At 40.4% G+C, this 19186-nt stretch overlaps 1 protein-coding gene across 1 annotated transcript in view; it reads right to left on the reverse strand.

The window, feature by feature from the left end:
- Positions 1-19186, reverse strand: part of MRPS27 (mitochondrial ribosomal protein S27) — a 135913-nt gene that overhangs the window by 18372 nt on the left and 98355 nt on the right. Inside the window, exons 5-8 of the mRNA XM_027864227.1 lie at positions 18677-18791; positions 10890-10968; positions 4777-4892; positions 2710-2812 (exon numbers count right to left, since the gene is read on the reverse strand). Of these exons, the coding sequence (XP_027720028.1) occupies positions 2710-2812; positions 4777-4892; positions 10890-10968; positions 18677-18791 (413 nt within the window). The remainder of the gene's footprint in view (positions 1-2709; positions 2813-4776; positions 4893-10889; positions 10969-18676; positions 18792-19186) is intronic.

Genomic DNA, 19186 nt, shown 5'->3' on the forward strand with positions numbered 1-19186 from the left:
ACCTTTAAAACAAGTCAAGCTGTAACACCTTGGATGTCTTTCTGAAAGCTCAAATTAGCACCAGGGGAAACAGAAGGGCTGGTGGCCCAAAGTACACATTTACTTAACTGTCTCTCTATTTGAGGCACCTACTGGGTTGGATTGGAAGAACATGCCTGTTTCATTAGGATAAAGGTATTTTAAAAATTACCAAAAGCCATAGTTGGTGCAACCTCATGGGGCCCAGGTCTTTTGTGAATTATGGGATGACGTGTGTGTTAGGTTGAAATCTGATTGTGAGGTGAATGGGATGTTCTATTTACCTGTCTGTATTTCCTGGTGAGGGACTGCTAGGTGGTGCAATGGATCGAATGACAGACTTGAAGATTCATCTTCCTGAGTTCAAATCTAGCCTCAGGCACTTACTAGCTATCAGACCTTGGGCAAGTCACTTATCCCAGTTTGCCTCTGTTTACTCATTTGTAAAACGTGCTCGAGAAGGAAATGGCAAACTGCTCCAACTTCTTTACCAAGAAAACCTCAAATGGGGTCATGAAGAGTTAGACATGACTGACATAACTGAACAACAACTTCTTTGCTTGTCCCTAGCTCAGAGAAGGTAAAGTTAGATGGAGTACTGGATTTGGAGTTAGGAACACCTAATCTTTAAACCTTGCCTCAAAAATTTACCAGTTGGGGGACTCTGGCCAAATCATTTAACATCCCTAAACCTCAGTTTCCTTATCTGTAAAATGAGGAGACTGCCTGAGATGGCTTCTGAGGTCTCTCTACCAGCTATTAATCTGTAATCCATGGGGTTATGGAGAACTACAGGTGAATCCAATAAGTGCTAAGTCATCAGAAAGATTATTGACTGTCTGAGCATAAATCCAGAATTGCAAGAATAGACGAGATGAACTGGGTCCAGAGATGCCATATGGGTGAATCCAAAGTTCTGCTCAGATAGGTTTAGGAGAAATAATGTCATTTTCCTATAAGTCCAAGGCAGGGAAGAAGAGGTAAAAGTAGGGCTTCTGCCACCTGAGAAGGGATCAGAATAGCTTCTTTAAGCCTAGATGAATTAATGGAATGATAATTATAATAAATACAATAAACACTATAAATAATAATCATTATAACTCTAGCTGATATTTATATAGGGCATCAGCTAGAGTTATAAAGTGCTGTACTCACATTATCTTAATTTGATTCTTACCCTAGGCCTGTGATGCCTAGTGTGATGCCTCTTACATATGAGGAAAATGAGGCACTAAGGTTAAAATGACTTTAGCAAAGTCACAAAGTTAATAAAGATTTGAACCTAGGTCTTCTCAACTCCATGTCCAGCACTCTTTATAGTAGCGAGGAGTAAAGGAGAAAATGTTTGCAAAATGCTTTGCAAACCTTAAATTGTTACATTAGTGGGAGCTATTGAGGGTTTTTACCCTCAAGATGTCTCTTCTCACATCCGAGAATAATTTGTTATAATAGTAACAATGATAGCTAGTGTTTGTGTAGCGCTTTAAGGTTTGCAAAGCACTCTACAAATGTTATCTCATTTAATCCTGACAACAACCCTGTGAAGCTGGTGCTGTTATCATCCCCATTTTACAGACAAGGAAACTGAGTCTCTGAGTGGTTAAGTGACTTGTCCAGGGTCTCACAGCTACTAAGTTTCTGGGGTGGAATTTTAACTCAGGTTAAAATTCTGATTCTGAGTCCTGTGCTTTATTCACTGCATCAGTTTGCTGTTTCATAAAATATAGATTATAAATTCCCAATTTTTTAGCTTTTCCTTAAGTATAGGTTCAAAGAAAATGGAATACATTTGTTAGTATTAGAAAATACAAGCATAGGCTTATTCTTAATATTTGAGAACATGCCATGAAATATTGGGGCAGTTAGGGGAAACTGTGGACAGAAGTGCACAGAGTGCTGGGCCTGGAGTCAGGAAGACTCTTCTTCCTGAGTTCAAATCTGGCCTCAGACACTTAGGAGCTGTGTGACCCTGGGCAAATCACTTCACCCTGTTTACCTCAGTTCTTCATCTATGCAATGATCTGGAGAAGGAAATGGCAAACCACTCCAATATCTCTGCCAAGAAAACCCCAAAACCCCAAATAGGATCATTAAGAGTCAGACACGACTGAAAAAACAAACGAACAAGAACAACATGAAATGTTAGGCCTGTAGGGGACTTCAGAATCCTTGATCTCAGATTGCAGTCACTCCTCTTTTCATAGATGAGACTTGAAAAGTTGCAAGAAAAGGTTACAGAACAAGTTATTGGGAAAGCCAGCCCTAGAACCCAAGTCTCTTGAGCAAATCTGGGACTCATCCTACTATATTACAATTTCCTTACATTTAAGTTTCTGTGTTTGCTGGTCTGGTATTAATCTCAAGAACTCAGTGGGGGTCACTTTTAAACCAAATAAGGAAAAGAGGTTCTTTTGTTTATCAACCTAACACACCGACTCTTTCTGAAGAATTTAGGGCTGCCAGAGCTCGATCTCATCTGCCACTGTGGGCTTAATACTGCTACATTTTAAATAACCTCTATTTAACTGTACAATGACCTCAATCCTATCAATAGAGTATTTCTATGTCTGTGGAAATGTTCTACTAGAATTTCACTGGAGATTATTCAAGTGAGATTATTAGGAAATCAGAAGAATGGTGTCAACTACATATCAGGTAAAGAAAAAAACAGGGATTATGAACACAACTCACCCAGAAATGCATAGCCATACAACTGGGAACTCAAGTACATAGTGTTCTCCTGTTTTAGGCCCAGCAGTAACAAAGATGCTCCAAAATTTTTCTCCTCCTCCCACTGCAAGAAAGCACAAGGATAAATGCTGTTGGTAAGCAATGTTGGCTTGACATGCTGACGGCCTGCTGCCACATACACACTCTCTCTCATACATTCTCTCTCTTTCTCACATCACACACACACACACACACACACACACACTCTCATACACACAAACATACACTCTCATACACACACACAGACACTCTTTCATACAAACACACTCACACACATACACTCTCTCATACACACAAACACACACTCTCATACACTCACACACACACACACACACAGAGTAGCATAAAGGAGCAAACAACTGAATTCTTACACAATTCAGTAAGCATGAGAATGCCTCCTCTTAATAGCTTATTAAAATAAATCCAACCACTAGATTGCTTTTAAGGGGATATGTGCCTTTCAGAAACAAATTCAAACAAATTAGGTAAGCAGAAACATTTAGCAATAGTTTCCTTCAGCAGAGAGTGCAAAATTATAGTTGACTAAAACTGAAGCCACTCGATAGGGGAGGAAATGAAGCAAAAAATACAAACAACATCTTTGTATCTGCCACCAATCCTTAAGAGCAATAGCCAGGGGACTCGCTGGAGACACTGTGACATGTGGGACTTGATATCAGCCTTCCCAGGCTGGAAAAGGTATGATGTGATGTAGTTGGTGCTAAATCAGTTCACATCTAAGAATCTGGGCTAGCTGGATGAGCAGCAAAAGCCAGGAAACACAGCTAAACCTGTTTTGATCCAGGGATGCTGCTCAACCATTAAGAATAAGGCAGAGGAATGAATAGTGCTTCTAGGCTGCAATTCTGGCCAGAGCAAGACAACCAAGGTTTCCAGGGGAAGAGGGTCCCAAACCCTTTCATCCTTGTGCAACTCTGTCCTTTGAAAGAGCTCGATTTTATTGGTGTGGGCACTTTCTCTGGCAATGCAGATGCAACCTTTTCAGCCAGGCCTTACCTGTTTCAAGATTAGCCCAGGCCAAAAAAAAAATTGCATAGTTTGGAGGCCAAACCATTTGGTGACGAGTCAGCTACACATTTAACTAAGTCAGTTCTTTGAAGGATACACAATCCATCCTTGGTCCTGTAGCCAAAGCTTTACCCACTCATATGATCTACCAGAATTCACATTTCATAGGCACAGCCTCTAAGAACTTAGTGTGGCTTCTACACCAACAGTAGCATTCTACAGATCTTTCAAATTTAGTTTAACATTGGTGTCATTTCTCATGCTTCCTCAATATTTGGAACAATTATTTCAAGAGGGGAAAGCATCCCAAGTATATGGATTTGGAATAGATATGTGATTAAGTCTGCCTAACTCATAGGCCATTTGGTTTTCAAAAACAAACCATGCCAAAAGATGAGAAGTTTGGCTTTAACTTATAAATTGAGTGAGCAGTGAGTGTAGTGAGATTTTACTTTTAAAATTTTAGTTATTAAATGACAGATTTTTGCATTGGGGCCTTTTTTTTCTTTTCTTGATCTGAGTGACAAGGTATGTCAGGAAAATAGAAGGTAAGAATAGTAATGAAATCTGCAAAAGTATGACCTGCAACTGAATATCTAATTGTTGGAGATTTTCTAAAACATTAATGACCCAGAGGTAAGCTTAAACACCCATAACACTTTAACAAATGCTATTAACCAGTTATCTGCAACATCACGTCTTTTAAAGAGCTCAGCCCAGTTTTCCAACATTTATAGCCAACCTGTATAAATTTTTACAACATACAGAAGTGACGGGTATAAACTGCAATTTAAGCCCATTCATTTTCGTAAGGTATCCAGTTTCTATTTACTGGAACCAGTAACAAAAGAAATGTGTTTTCTCTTTCCATCTTAATCTTCAGGGTTTTTTTTTTTTTCAGCCAAACACAAATGGGTTTCAATGTTTGCCACTCTGACTCCATTAGCAACCACAGTTTGGCTTTTCTCAGGCTCAAAGGATTTAATGAGGAACACTTACACTGAGTTCTGACTTCTTTGCTAGACACTGGTACAAAACATAGAGGGAGAGCAGCTGGGTGGAGAGTGTCTCAAAGTCTTCCTGCAGCATGACCTGGAAAACCACTGCTAAAGCATCTGGTAAGGAAACCAAGGCAGGACAAAAATGAATCAAAACCAAGTAATCCCACCAACTGGTAAGTCAATAAGTCAGTCAACAAACATTTACTGAGCACTACTATGTGCCAGGCATTGTGCTAAGTTCTGAAGACTAAACCTTATCCCCCATATCCCCAAACCAAAAAACCAGTTCTTGCCTTTTGGGAACTTACCTTCCAATAATTCCATAATGTTTTTTAAATAATTCTAATAATAGTTAGGTGGCATGATAGATAAAGCAGGCACCTAGAGTCAGGAAGACCTGAGTTGAAATGTGGCCTTAGACACTGATTAGCTATGTGACCTTGGGCAAGTCACTTAACTGCTACTTGCCTCAGTTCTTTCACCTGTAAAATCAGAATAATAATAATAATACCCATTTACTTGGGTTGTTGTGAGTTCAAAATAAAATAATATTTGTAAAGTGTTTCATAAATCTTAAAGCACTATACAACTGCTAGTTATGAAGATGATGAGGAGGATAGCGATGATGAAAGGGTTTTTGTAGAAGCAGCTCAGGACTCTGAGCTCAAGACCCCTGGGGACAGCAGTGACCCCCAGACCATGAGCTTTACTTCCAGAGCAGCTGCTGTAGTTGCTGTCCAGGGTACCAACCACTCTGGAGATGAAGCCTAGCAACCACAGCTACAGTTGCTATAGCTTCCACTTTCTCAGAAGCCATAGCGCCTGGAGATTCAGAAAATTAAGTTCTTGACACCAAAGTCCTTGGCACTGTCAAAAGGTTCAACAATATATATGGATTTATCAATGGAAATGCCCTTAAAAAAAAGATATCCTCTAACTAAGGACCACTGGGCTGTTCTATCTGATTTGCAACAAGAACTTTATATGTGTGTTATTTCTCTCTATTAGATTGTGAGCTCTTTGAGGATCATAACTATTTGTATCTCCAGTACTTAGTACAGTGTCTTGTACATCTGCTGTTGTTGTTTAGTCATTTTTCAGTCGTGCCTCACTCTTTGTGACTCCATTTGGGGTTTTCTTGGCAAAGATACCTGGAGTGGTTTTCCTTTTCCAGCTCATTTTACAGATGAGGAAACAGAGGCAAACAGGCTTAAGAGACTTGCCTAGGGTCACACAGCTAATAAGTGTCTGAGGTCAGATTTCAACTCAGGTCTTCCTGACTTCAAGCCTATTGCTCTCTCCATCTAGCTGCGTCTTGTACATAGTCAGCACTTCATAAATACATTTTCATTCATTTATTTATATTAAAATATTATATAAATACTCCCTTCCTACTTCTGGAGCAGCAAAGAATGGCAGAGGAAATTTCAAACAACCTCCCTTGGAAAAGTCACTTAACCTCTCTAGGCCTCAGTTTCCTCATATGTAAAATGAAGGATTGACCTGGATGGCCTCTAATAAGCTTCCTTAAAGCTCAAATCTATGATCCTTGGTTACAAAAATTGGCAGTTGAAAAAATAAGGCATGGATGATTCTGTTTCAAAGATGAGGAAGAAGGGAGAAGATGTTTTATAAATCTTAAGTCCTTGGGGGCAAGACTCTAACACAAACAAGATGTTTGTTTCCACATAAAGGCTGGTCATAGGAGACCACACCTTAAGAAATTTTATCTTCCTGGATATTTTGCAATACAAATGGAAGCCAAGATGTTCAATTTCAAAAAGTTCCTCCTTCAGTAACATGTTCTCAAATTAGTGGATACTAATATTGATTTAAAATGTAGTGCTTGAGGGGCAGCTAAGTGGAGCAGTGGATAGAGCACTGGTCCTGGAGTCAGGAGGACCTGAGTTCAAATCCGGCCTCAGATACATAATACTCACTAGCTGTGTGACTCTGGGTAAGTCACTTAACCCCAACTGCCTCACCAAAAACAAAACAAAACAAAACAAAACAAAAATGTAGTGCTTGCACAAAAGTAGATGAATATTGTCCAGTCCCTGATGTGGTGGTTCAGTTTCTCAATTTTTTTATGTGATCATAATTATATAAGGTTTGTATTTAATTGCAGCTGTTCACAGTCAGGTCTCTTTACAAATGATGTGGCTACTTGGAACATCTCCATGAGGAAGAACTTTCTACAATCTACTGGGCAAATAAGGAAACTGAGAAAGGGATGGTCAATGACCTTTTCATGGGCTGTTTTTTGTTGTTGTTTATTCATTTCAGTCACATCCAACTCTTTGTGACCCCACTTGGAGCTTTCTTGGCAAAGATACTGGAGTGGTTTACCATTTCCTTCTCCAGCTCTTTTTACAAGTGAGGAAACTGAGGTAAATAGGGTGAAGTGACTTGCTCAGGGTCACATAGCCAGTAAGTGTCTGAGGCCAGATTTGAACTCAAGAAGAGGAGTCCAGGCCCAGTACTCTTCATGGATAGCTACCTAGTAAATCTGTGACAAGACAGGGGATGGAAGTGATAAGGATATGATTATAAAATGAAGACAAGCTAGACATTCAATTTTTAAAAAATGTATAGTAAGAAGAAACTCATCTATTTTGTGGATAATACTGTATTTGAGTGAAACCAAGATCATGTTCTTAAAATTTTTAGTTTGTTTCTCCTGCATTCTTTTGGCTTAGATTCTCTATTTTAATCAGCCTGGTCAATGAAATTAAGTTATCCTGTACTACAATCAGCTTAATGTTTTCACTGAAATAATAACAGCTCTACAGAATTTCTATAGTTCATTCTGTGGTTTTTATTGAATGGAATCAACAGATAATAAAAAGAAATAATTTAGTGCTTTACTGTTTTCAGAGTCAATCCACTCATCAAGCAATTGCTAATTATTTATTAAGTGGCTACTCTGTACTCTGGGAAAAGCCTGGGGCCCCACAAAAAAGAACACAATAATCCCTACTCTTAAAGTGCTTACATTCTAACAGACACACACACACACACACACACACACACACACACGTATATTCAGAATAAATACAAAGTAGGTAGTCTTTCAGTCAGTCCAAAAGTATTTATTTATCTGCCAGGCACTATGTTATGCTCTGGAGACATAATGAAAGGCAAAATCAACAACAACAAAACACCACACACACACACACACACACACACACACACAGTCTCTTAAGAAGCTCGCACTTCAATGGAGAGACGACTTCACACCTGGACTAGTGCAGTTGGGTGCCTGCAGACGTAAGGCTGGTCTTCCTACCATAAGTTTGCCTGCTCCCACCAATCTACCACTCAGCTATCAAGTGCTCTTCCTAAAGCACAGGACTGACCACGGTGGGCTTTTAATGTCCTTCGTGACGTGACTCCTTCCCATCTTTCCAGTCTTCTTGTATTCTATGATGCAGTGACTTTGGCCCCCTTGCTGTTCCTTTCACAAGACATTCCATCTCCCAATTTGAATCATTCTCACTGGCTGTCCCCCAGGCCTGGAACTCTCTCCCTCCTCATCCCTACCTCCCAGCTACCCTGGCTTCCTTCAAGTCTTAGTTAAGTGCCGCCTTCTATAAGACCCCTTTTCTGGCCCTCTGTGATGTTAGTGCCTTCCCTCTGAGACGATCTCTTAACTTATCCTGCACATATCTTGTTTCTATGTAGTTGTCTGCAGGCTGTCTCTCCCATTAGACTGTGCACTTCTTGGGAGCAGGGACTATTTTTGACCTTTCTTCCAATTACTTAGCACAGTGCCTGGCATATAATAGGCACTCAATAAATGCTTGCTGACTTGACTTACTTCTTGTGAAACCTTAGCAAGAAAACTGAGGTGCAGACAAGTTAAATGATTTGCTTATTACATAGATAGTATCAGAGTTGGGATTTGAATCCAGATCTTCTGACTCCTGATACAGCCCTCTACCCACTACTATACGCTGATTATTATAATTTCCTGCTCATTATTACTGTCTTTTCCATGTTAAATATTGTAATTTCCTGCTCACCGTTATTTGGTCTCCACTAAAGCCCTACCCTGGTGCCTCAAAGGATGACTCTTGGCTATGTTAGCAGAGTAAGTACTGATCAAGCTAGAAAGCCTTTGAGTATAGGCCCAGTGAGAGACTGTTTCTACCTGAAAACAAATTCAGAGATAATTAAGTTTGGAGAGATTGATGAGAGAGTTGGGCACTAGGTGGAGAATTTTTTTTGAGTCAAAGGAGCTCATGAATACTGTGTATCAAAGCATGGAGGGACTGCCATTTTGACTTGCTGGAGGGTGCATCCACATCGATGAAGTCAAGGATCTTCCAACTACTGAAGTCCAGAATGACACAGCTTCCATATTGTGTACAAGTCCATCTTCTTCCTTTGGCTTTCCAAAGGAGCAGGGCACGAACAGGCTTTGGGGTCAAGGTTATTTTGCCATTTTACAGTGATGGAACTTTGGAACCAAATTTAATTTTAGAGGAGGAAAAGCTGGTAGAGAGTCAATACTAAGTTGTGTATCAGGTTCAATGCCTTCATTTTACAAATTAGGAACCGAGACCCAGAGAAATGAAATAACTCAAAGATTGCCCTACAATGAGTTAGGGCTAAGAGTCTTGACTCCTAGATTCAGCACCCTTCCCACCATACCATGGTTGACTGCTCTTTTTTTGGGGGGGGGGGCTAGGCAATGGGGTTAAGTGACTTGCCCAGGGTCACACAGCTAGTAAGTGTTATGTGTCTGAAGCCGGATTTGAACTCAGGTCCTCCTGGATCCAGGGCTGATGCTCTATCCACTGTGCCACCTAGCTGCCCCCATAGTTGACTGCTTTTGCTGCTCCACATTTAACATACAATAATAGTTATGTGTTTTTTAAAAAAAGTATGTGTCATGGAGCAACTCAGCAAATAATGCCATTTATCTAAAGTCGCTTCCAATTCTAAATCTATGCCCCTATGATCAGAAAACAAAATAAAGATCAACAATCACAGTATACAAACTTGTGACCACAGTGAGCCAGGCAAGATATAGCTTATTAAAATACATAGTCCTTTAACCTGAAAAACTGGGGTTGGAACCAAAGAGAAATGGTCTCAAGTTTCTAAAAGTGGTTTCACAGGAAAACAGTTTTTGATTAAATTCACCCGCTTGAACAAAGAGTCTGATACAGAAAATGAAACTTGTGGTGTACTGGAAATGGATCTCAGCACAGTGCCTGGCATGTAATTGGCATTTAGTGTGTGCCAGCTGATTGATCTGGATTCTAGGCTTGGCTCAACCACTTTCTAGGCAAGTGATCTTTCTTCTGTTAGGTAGCATCCCTGTGACTTCGCTGAAGTCACCTAATTTCTCTGAGCCAGTTTCCTCCTTTGTAACACGAAGAAGTCATACTAGATGGCCTCTGAAGTCCCTTCCAGCTTTAGGTAATAGCAACTGCACACATTTATAGAGTGCTTTAAGGTTTGCCAAACACTTTATTTGTGTTATCACACGACAAGGCATCACAAATATATTACAGCCTAACTTAGCATATGACCATTGGCCTCAAGACAATGATTTCAATGGATTGTTTCTTGATGCTTGTGATGGGCCCAGATAAGGAGAACTTGTTACTCTTTAGAAATGTAATCAGAGCTTGTTGGTTAAAGGTTGATCTCCAGAGCCCTCTGAGGTTTCATTATTCTCATTTTATCGATGAGGAAACTCTAAGTGATTTGTCCAGAGTCACGTAGCTAAGAAATTTCATATGCTTCCGGAATCCAGATCTGGCAATTCTATTCAATATACCACCTCGCTGCCACCTCTGATTTGTTGACCTTGGGCATATCACAGGGATTAACCTACGTAAACCTCAATTGTCTAATCAGCCAAATGGGAATATCTACCCTGCTATGACCTGCCCTCCCTCAAGTGTACTATTCCGAGGAGCAAATGTGATAATGGACGTGAAGACTATAAAGTTATATACTGATATAAGGAGCATACAACAATTTAGTTGAGAGTAAAAAAACAAAAAAGAAATAATTGATTCTTTGTTTCTAGGGTCTTGGGTCACACACTTCCTTATGCAGAAAACATCCCCTAAGAAATCATGGATTTTTTACCTTCATAATTTTCTTTCTTTATAAAATAATCTATGAGTAAGTTGAATGTAAAGTTATCTGGGAAAATTCCATATTGTACCTGAAACAAAAGAACAAAAAAAGACATGAAAGAAGAGAAAATAATGTACTTTAACTCAGTCTGAAATACAAGCTAACTACATTGCACTGAAGAGAAGTATCACCATTAACTCTGAGGAAGCGATTTCATGGAATCATTTCTTGGCTCTTGTGATGGGTCTGGATAAACAGAGGTTGCTACTCTTTAAACATGTAATCAGAGCTTGTTGGTTAGAGTTAGACAAAGAGAGGAGTGATGAGTGGTATTGGACATAAAACATTTAAATGTGAAAAGTAATGGCTAAGCCTACCACCACTTGATAGCTTTTTTTTTTCCCCAAACAGCAAGCTGATTCAGTGATTCTTCTCTGACAAGCACCCAATCAGAAGACCATGTGCAGAAACAGACTTCAAGTGACATCAACATCATAGCATTTGCAGGCTCTCTGATCAGCTTCAAAAGATCCCTCAGTCTCCCCAAATCACAAACAAAAAAACCAAACCCAACCAACCCAGGCAAAAAAGCTTTTCAATAATATGTCTTACCAAGGTCATGGAATGCTGCATATAATAGCTGGTTTTACATAATAATAGCCTGGCTTTAGATTGCATCTTTGATTTTTCTTAAAATTATTATTTACCCAATAAGCTGGGTTTCAGTAGCTCTATGTCTTTTAAAAGTTCTGGTACATGGTGACTGTTTATATTCCTTAAAACTCTCTGTCCCCTGTCCTTTTTCTGCTACCTCCCACCTCTGTACCTTTGATCCTACTGCATTCCTCCCTTTCCCACTGGTTCCTTAATAATGATGATGATAATAATGATGATGCTGATAATGATAATAATAATGCTAGCTGACATTTATAAAGAGTGTCCCAAAATTCTTAGTGCAGTTTTTAGCTTTAAGAACATCAGAAGTATAATTGCTACACACTTTAAGAAAAATCCTTTAAAATTAATTATTTAAATTACTTAGTTTTGTGAATTTTGAATAAAAAATTTTAAATGTTAATTTTATTTTATCTATCTATCTATCTATTTATTTTTAGGCAATTGGGGTTAAATGACTTGCCCAGGGTCACACAGCTAGTAAGTGTCAAGTGTTTGGTCTGAGGCCAAATGTGAACTCAGGTCCTCCTGACTTCAGGGCTGGTGCTCTATCCACTGGGCCATCTAGCTGCCCCAAATCAAGATTTTTTTGTTGTTGTTGAGGCAATCGGGGTTAAGTGACTTGCCCAGGGTCACACAGCTAGTAAGTGTCAAGTGTCTGAGGTCGCATTTGAACTCAGGTCCTCCTGACTCCAAGGCTGGCACGCTATCCACGGCGCCACCTAGCTGCCCTAAATGTTAATTTTAACAAAATGATTACGAGTTGCATGTATGATAGTCTCTGGATGACATTTTCTCAGACTGGTGGACTGGTAGAAGAGGTCCTCCTCTTACTTGGCCATCTCAGTTACCTGATCTACTTCCATTAGACTTTTGTCTTGTACAGTCACATCTCAAGGCTAGAATTATAAATGCAATCCTTTTAATCACTGAGGAGCAGTTGATACAAGTTTTTACATCGTTCCAAACCACTTCATGGGCGGTGTTGAACACAACTAGAAGCAGGGACCACTAAACTACACATAAGATCTCGGTGGGCTGCACGCTGACTTAGAAAACCACAAATTAATAGTGTCTATGTTTTCTTATATTTTTATTTATTTTGTCAAATATTTCTCAGTTGCGTTTTAATCTGTTTCAGGCCTCACTTGGGAGTCTTGTGGCGGGGCATGTTTGATACCTCTGGATTACAGAGATGTAGACCACAAGATGGTGGTTATGTTTAATTTAAAAATTTAAAATAACCTTTCAAATGTTATTTTTTCTAAGTTTGTAGCCTTTATACTTCTGAAGTTACTAGAGATTAAAACTACACTAAGACTTTTGGGACACCCTGTGCAATGTTTTAAACTTTACTATAGGCTTCATGTCATCTGAATGACACCATTACTATATGAAGCAGGCAGGCAATATTATTATCCCCAGACTCGGGCTAGGAGGGATTAAAAGACTGGGCTACGTTCATAGACCTAGCATCTGATAACTAGGCCCCTACTGATTCCAAGTCCAATATCATTTCCACTATGTCATGAAATCTCTTCCTCCAAGGTCCAGTTTATGCCACATCCTCCACAGAGCACTTCCTTCCCATCCCTACCCCCCCAATTAAGGTGGGAGTAGAGCACTGGACCTGTAGTCAAGAAGAACTGAGTTCAAACCCCAGTTCACATGTCCTAACTGCATGATCTTGGCCAAGTCACTTAATGGCGCGGAGCCTCAGTTTCTTCTTATGTTAAATGGGAATAATAAAAGCACTAACCTCACAGGGTTGCTATGAGGAACAAACAAGATTGTGTGTGTGTCAAAGGTATAAAGATGGGAGAAAGCAGAAAAATATATACATATACATATATACACACACATATATAAATCACTTTGTAAACTTTAAAAATATATAAAAATATAAATGTTGGGTATTATTACTATTTCACCTTTCTTAACTTTCTTATGGCATCTTATTTAATATTCTCCTTTGTGTCTGTCACATTCTCCTTTGTTTTGTTGTTGTTTAGACATTTACAGTTGTGTCTAACTCTTCATGACTCCTTTTGGGTTTTTCTTGGCAAAGATATTGGAGTGTTTTGCCATTGCCTTCTCCAGCTCATTTTACAGATGAGGAAACTGAGGCAAACGGTTAAGTGACTTGCCCACGATCAACAGCTAGTAAGCTTCTGAGGACAAATTTGAACTCAGGTCTTCCTGACCACAGACCTAGCACTCTATCCATCATGCTACCTAGAAGCTTTGTAGCAGTTATTTATAAATAGTATGTCCCAAAGGTCTTAGTGCAGTTTTAAGCTCTACCTTAAAAGACTTTTGGGACACACCCTGTAAATGTCTCTTTCTCCTCTTTTTCCTCTTTCTCCTCTCCCCTTTAAATTATGAGATCCTTCAGGGCATAGCCTGCATGGTAGCTATTGAGTCTGTGCCCAGCACAGAACCTAGAATGATACATAAAAAATGCTGAATAAATGAAATTATAAATGTATACCCATATCACTGCACAGTCCCAGGGCCAAACAAGAAATCAGATGAGAATCACAGAATTTTAGAGCTGGCACACTTCTTAGAGTTCATCTGGTCCCAATTAATCCCTCATCATATAAATGAAGAAAGGACCCAGAAGGATTAAAGTGACTCATCCAATGTTATATGCTCAAGGTCAGTGGCTGTCAGGACTCCTGACTGTACTAGGGTACAGTGCTCTTTCCTCTGCCGAAAGACCTATGAGAAATTTAATATCCTTTCTGCCTGCAAGGTCATCCATTGCATTCTGGACCATGGTCAGTTGTGTTGATTTTTGTCTCTGGAAGAGAGAGTGAGGCTGATGACTTTGCACATCTCTGCTTCACTTAAATCCAATTCACACATGAGTCAAGACACTACCCCATGATGTCATTGGTCCTCTCCGGGGGTGGGGAGAGAGGGAAAGGATGAACAACAATAGAACAGAGCAAAACAGTGGGGCTTAAGAATGTTACCTTCCATTCAAAATAAAGGAGCAAGGCCATGTAGTTTCCCCCATAGCTAGGCATCTTCAGGTAGACTGGGTGGGCAGGGATAGTTCCCTACGCCCTAGCCAGACTAGCCAAAGTAACAGAGTAAAACAGGTTGCCTCAGGCTTCCTGCTACCTTCCCCTGACTCTCCCTTCCCCCAGAAGGTAAGCAGGCTTTTAAAGGACAGGGATGGCTTCTTTTTGCCTCTGTATCCTTAGTAGCTAGCACAATGCTTTTACACACAGCAGACACTTAACAAACTAGATCATGAGCAGAATTGATTCTTTTGATTCTTAGCAGAATAAGGAAGACTAAGGGCCTCCACTGCTTTGGCGTTTGTCCCCTGAATTCTGATGCTGCTTCTGCCTTTTTCACCCAGACAAGTCCTTTCATCTCTGGACTGCTTGGACTCTTCTGAATGACCTGTAATACCTTGGACCAACCCCTTTGCTTCCGCCCCGCTTGGCGTTAGACAGATACAAGACACAGGAAGCAATCATTGTAGATGAGATCAGAACAAATTCGGCAGGTCCAGAATGAAGAGAGGTCAGTGATGCCTGAAGAGTATTTGTGAGACTGATTAAGGAGAACTGATTTGTGGTCTCATATGCAGATAGAGTCTGTGGACCAGCATGGTTTATACCACACATGGGAAAAGGCTTTTACACTATGAAGAAAGTGGCATGGTCAGGAGGAAGCTGGTTTTCTTGCCTGGAAAACTGATGATTCTTGTTCACAAGCTTTACTTGTGATCTCAAAACAGTGAATAATGTTGCAGCCTCTTATTCTCTGAAAATGACTGACATCATTCTTCTTGTACCAACATTTATCATAGCAGGAAGAGGGTATCTCTTCTCCAATTCATTCCTCCCACTCCTACACATAGCTAATTATACCATTAGTTTCCACTCCTAATCTTAAAAATAACCCCCTCTGGAGTGGCCAAAGGGTGGTACAGATGTCACTACGGTGAGAGCGAGAGTAGTGAAGAAGCAAAAGCAGATTCAAATCCCAGGTCATGGAGTGGCCTTGGCAAAGTCATTTAACCTCTGAGCCTAAGTTTCTTATCTGTAAAATGAAGCAGTTGGAATAAATGGCCTTTGAGGTGCCTTTTAGCTCTAAATTTATGATCTTAAGCTAGCTCTGACAGAGAGGAGTAGGATATTTTTTTTCGGAGGCCTAATGCCCAAGGATGAGAGGGAGTGTTGCATAGTGGATAGAGAGCTGGCTTTGGAGTCAGGAAAACCTGGGTTCAAGGACCATGTTTCACAGAGACTGGATGTGTGACTCTGGGCAGTCACTTTTACTTGCTGATTTACACTGGTATAGGGAGTTTCTTCACTGGGAGGAACCCTATCTACACCAATGAAATCACAGGTCTGAACCAAAAAAAAGCAAAAAAGGTTAGAGTCAGTGAATGTATGAGGCATCAGGAAAGAAGCATCACTAGGAAAATGGAACCAATAAGGGACTTCCCCTCATTGGTGACTCCCACACTAGGACCAATGTTTGGGGAAGGACCTTACTGTACTTTCTTCTCTTCACCCACTGCACTGCCCCTGGGTGGGTACCTTCTTCCACTCCTCTCCCTGCCTCAGCATCCTTTTCTGTGTTGTCTATCCTCATTAGAACATAAGTTTCTTTGAATAAAGACTGATTTACTTGTTTGTTTTTATATCCCCAGCACTTAATTCAGTGCCTGGCATATAGTAAGTTCTTAATAAATCCTATCCCCCTTCTCCCTCCATTCACCTATTCACTCATTCATCTACTTATGCCATGGGGATACAGAGACACAAATGAAACAGTCCTTGCCCTCAAGAAGCTTACATTTTACCTGGGGAACAGCATATATGCATATAAGCACAGACAGAATATGCACAAAGTAAATACAAAAAAATGGCAGGAGTGGGAGGTAGAGTTTGGGGCACTAGCATTTAGTGGATCTCAGGGACAGTCTTAGGTAGGAGATGGTACTTGAGCTGAGCTCTGAAGGAGGGCATTCCAGGCTTGCAGATCAGCCTGTGCAAAGGGACAGAGGTAGAAGATGGAGTGTCACGAGTTAGGGGCAGCAAGCAGGCTGGTTTGGCTAGACTGTAGAATCTATACAGGGGAGTAATGTGTAAAAAGCCTGGAAAAGCAGTTTGAACCCAGGAGGTGAAGGACTTTAAATGACAAATGGAAGAATTTGTAGCTAAAGAAGGGTGGCCAATAATTAGCTTGATACATGTACTTACAGAGGTTTGGGGAGCAGTGAACCTGGAATCAGGAAGACCTGAGTTCAAATCTGATCTTGGACACTTACTAACATTGCGACCCTGGGCAAGCTGCTTAACATCTATCTGCCTCATTTTCCTGAACTGCAGATTATAATAGCACCTATGTTCCAGAGTTACTGTAAGGACCAAATGAGATAATATTTGCTAATGTTTATAAAGCACTTAACACAGTACCTGGCTTGTTTCTTTCCTTCTCGCCTTCCCTCCCTCCCTCCTTCCTTCCTTCTCTCCCTCCTCCTTTCTTTCCCTCCCTCCTCCCTTCTTTCCTTCCTTAATGGCAAATAAAGATGCAAAGATATTTCTCCAAGAAAATGACCCTTCAACTTCTCAGGTCAGACCCTAAGAACTTTACCAAAGGATATGGTGTAGGGTCACAGAATCATTTTACAGATACAGAAACCGAAAAGTCCAATGAAATTAAGTAATTAATCCCAGGTCATGCAGAGCAATAACTATATGCCAGGCAACTTGATTTTTCCAATTTTGTTTTCGCTCCACCACACTGTCTGTTGTGCTTTGGCAAGAAAACAGGCATATTGTTCCCCACCCCTCCCACACCCCCATTCCTGTGTCTGATTGAGGACAGAGCTATGCCTGGGATCCCTACAGGTATTTCAGAGCACACACCCATGAACATTTTGCAAAAGTCACTCTCTGCTTCAGTGTGGAATGGAAACTTAATGCTTATAATGTTAACTCAGATTCCAAGATCTTACTTATTTTGGGCTCTTATTTCATGTCATGAGGATGATGAAAACTGCACAGGTGACTATAGCAGCTGGAAGGCAATGCTGGGCTTTATTCATAGTGAACTGGATTAGTTTTGGGTTGGCAGACAAAGGGATGAGGAATGAATGCTTGGGGCAAGCTGGGAATACCTGGATCTGAAACATCTTGTAACAGTTTTTATACTCTGGGGATCACAGGGTTTCAGCAAAAATGGGCCTTCCTTTCCCCCAAGTTCTTTCACTGGGGGGAGTCAAGCAAGAAGCCAACACCCTAGGATTCACCATTCATTCCACAACCAATTATTAAGCATGCACCTCATGCTAGGCACTGTGATCAGCAACAAAAATTTTTGCCTTGGTAACCTCAGGGCCTAGAACAGTGCCTAACACATAGCAGATAAACAGGTGGATGGATGGATGAAAAAGACAAAAATGAAGCCTAACCTGCTCTATAAGCTCTTAATTCTATTGCAGGAAAATAACACACAGAGAGAAAATTAAACAGAAAATATATATGAAGTGGGTACAAAGCAATTTTTTGGGGGAGGGCACCAGTTCCTGAGAGGATTAGGTCAGGATTCTTGTCAGAGGTAGTGCCTGAATTAAATTTAGAAGGAAGCTAGACCAGATTTTATGAGACAGAGGTGAGCAGGGAATGCAATATGGGAGTGGAGAAGTCTGTGAAGGCACCTCTGGAGATGGGAGATGGAATATTGTTGTTTTTTTTTTTAGGCAATTGGGGTTAAGTGACTTGCCCAGGGTCACACAGCTAGTAAGTGTCAAGTGTTTGGTTTGAGGCTGGATTTGAACTCAGGTCCTTCTGACTTCAGGGCCAGTGCTCTATCCACTATACCACCTTAGCTGTCCCGAGATGGAATATTGTTAATGGAGAAGAACTAGTAAGCTAGAATCAATGGCTACTGACAGGTTGCAATAGTTCTGATGGGATTTTCCTTATACTCACTGGCTTATTTCTGAAGCGTGCTCAGGGAAAGGAGAGTTGCAATGGCTTAAATTCATGTCCTAATCTTTATCATAAAATATATGTAGATGGATAGACATACATTACAACATCCAAACTCATCTAAGTCAGCTGCAGCTGCTCTGAGACACTCACCTTATTGACAAGAGTATACAAGGCTTTGTCTTCTGCGCCATATTTGAGGCACTGTCTAATCCAGGTATGCATGGTCCAGTCTCTCAGGTACCAGCAGTTGGGACTGTGACGAAACCTAAAGCATATGGGAGTAGAGAAATGAGTGCAAACTACTAACTTGTAGTGTCATAAGATTCCTCCTTTTTCCTCAAGCAAGCCCTCCCACCCAAATATCATAGATGAAGTCCACAAAATGGAAAAATAAAAATAAATATTAATCAAATCTGAGGTTGAACAAATATACTCCACTTTGGTCAGTATGGTACCCTTAAAAGGGAAAGAGACTGAGAAAAAGAGGAGGAAAAAAAAGCCACAAATATCCCAGGCAGTGATTTCTCATATTTCATACAACACTTCCAACATCTTGTTTTAGTGAGATTGTGTAAAATGCTTCCCTAATATGGAGAATCTCGTGTAAATACATACGTATATTTAAAGCAGAAGAATTTTATGCCCCCATTTTGGAAGCTG

This window comes from Vombatus ursinus, unplaced genomic scaffold (assembly GCF_900497805.2).
Source record: "Vombatus ursinus unplaced genomic scaffold, bare-nosed wombat genome assembly UNPS02014774.1, whole genome shotgun sequence".
Taxonomy (NCBI): Eukaryota; Metazoa; Chordata; class Mammalia; order Diprotodontia; family Vombatidae; genus Vombatus; species Vombatus ursinus.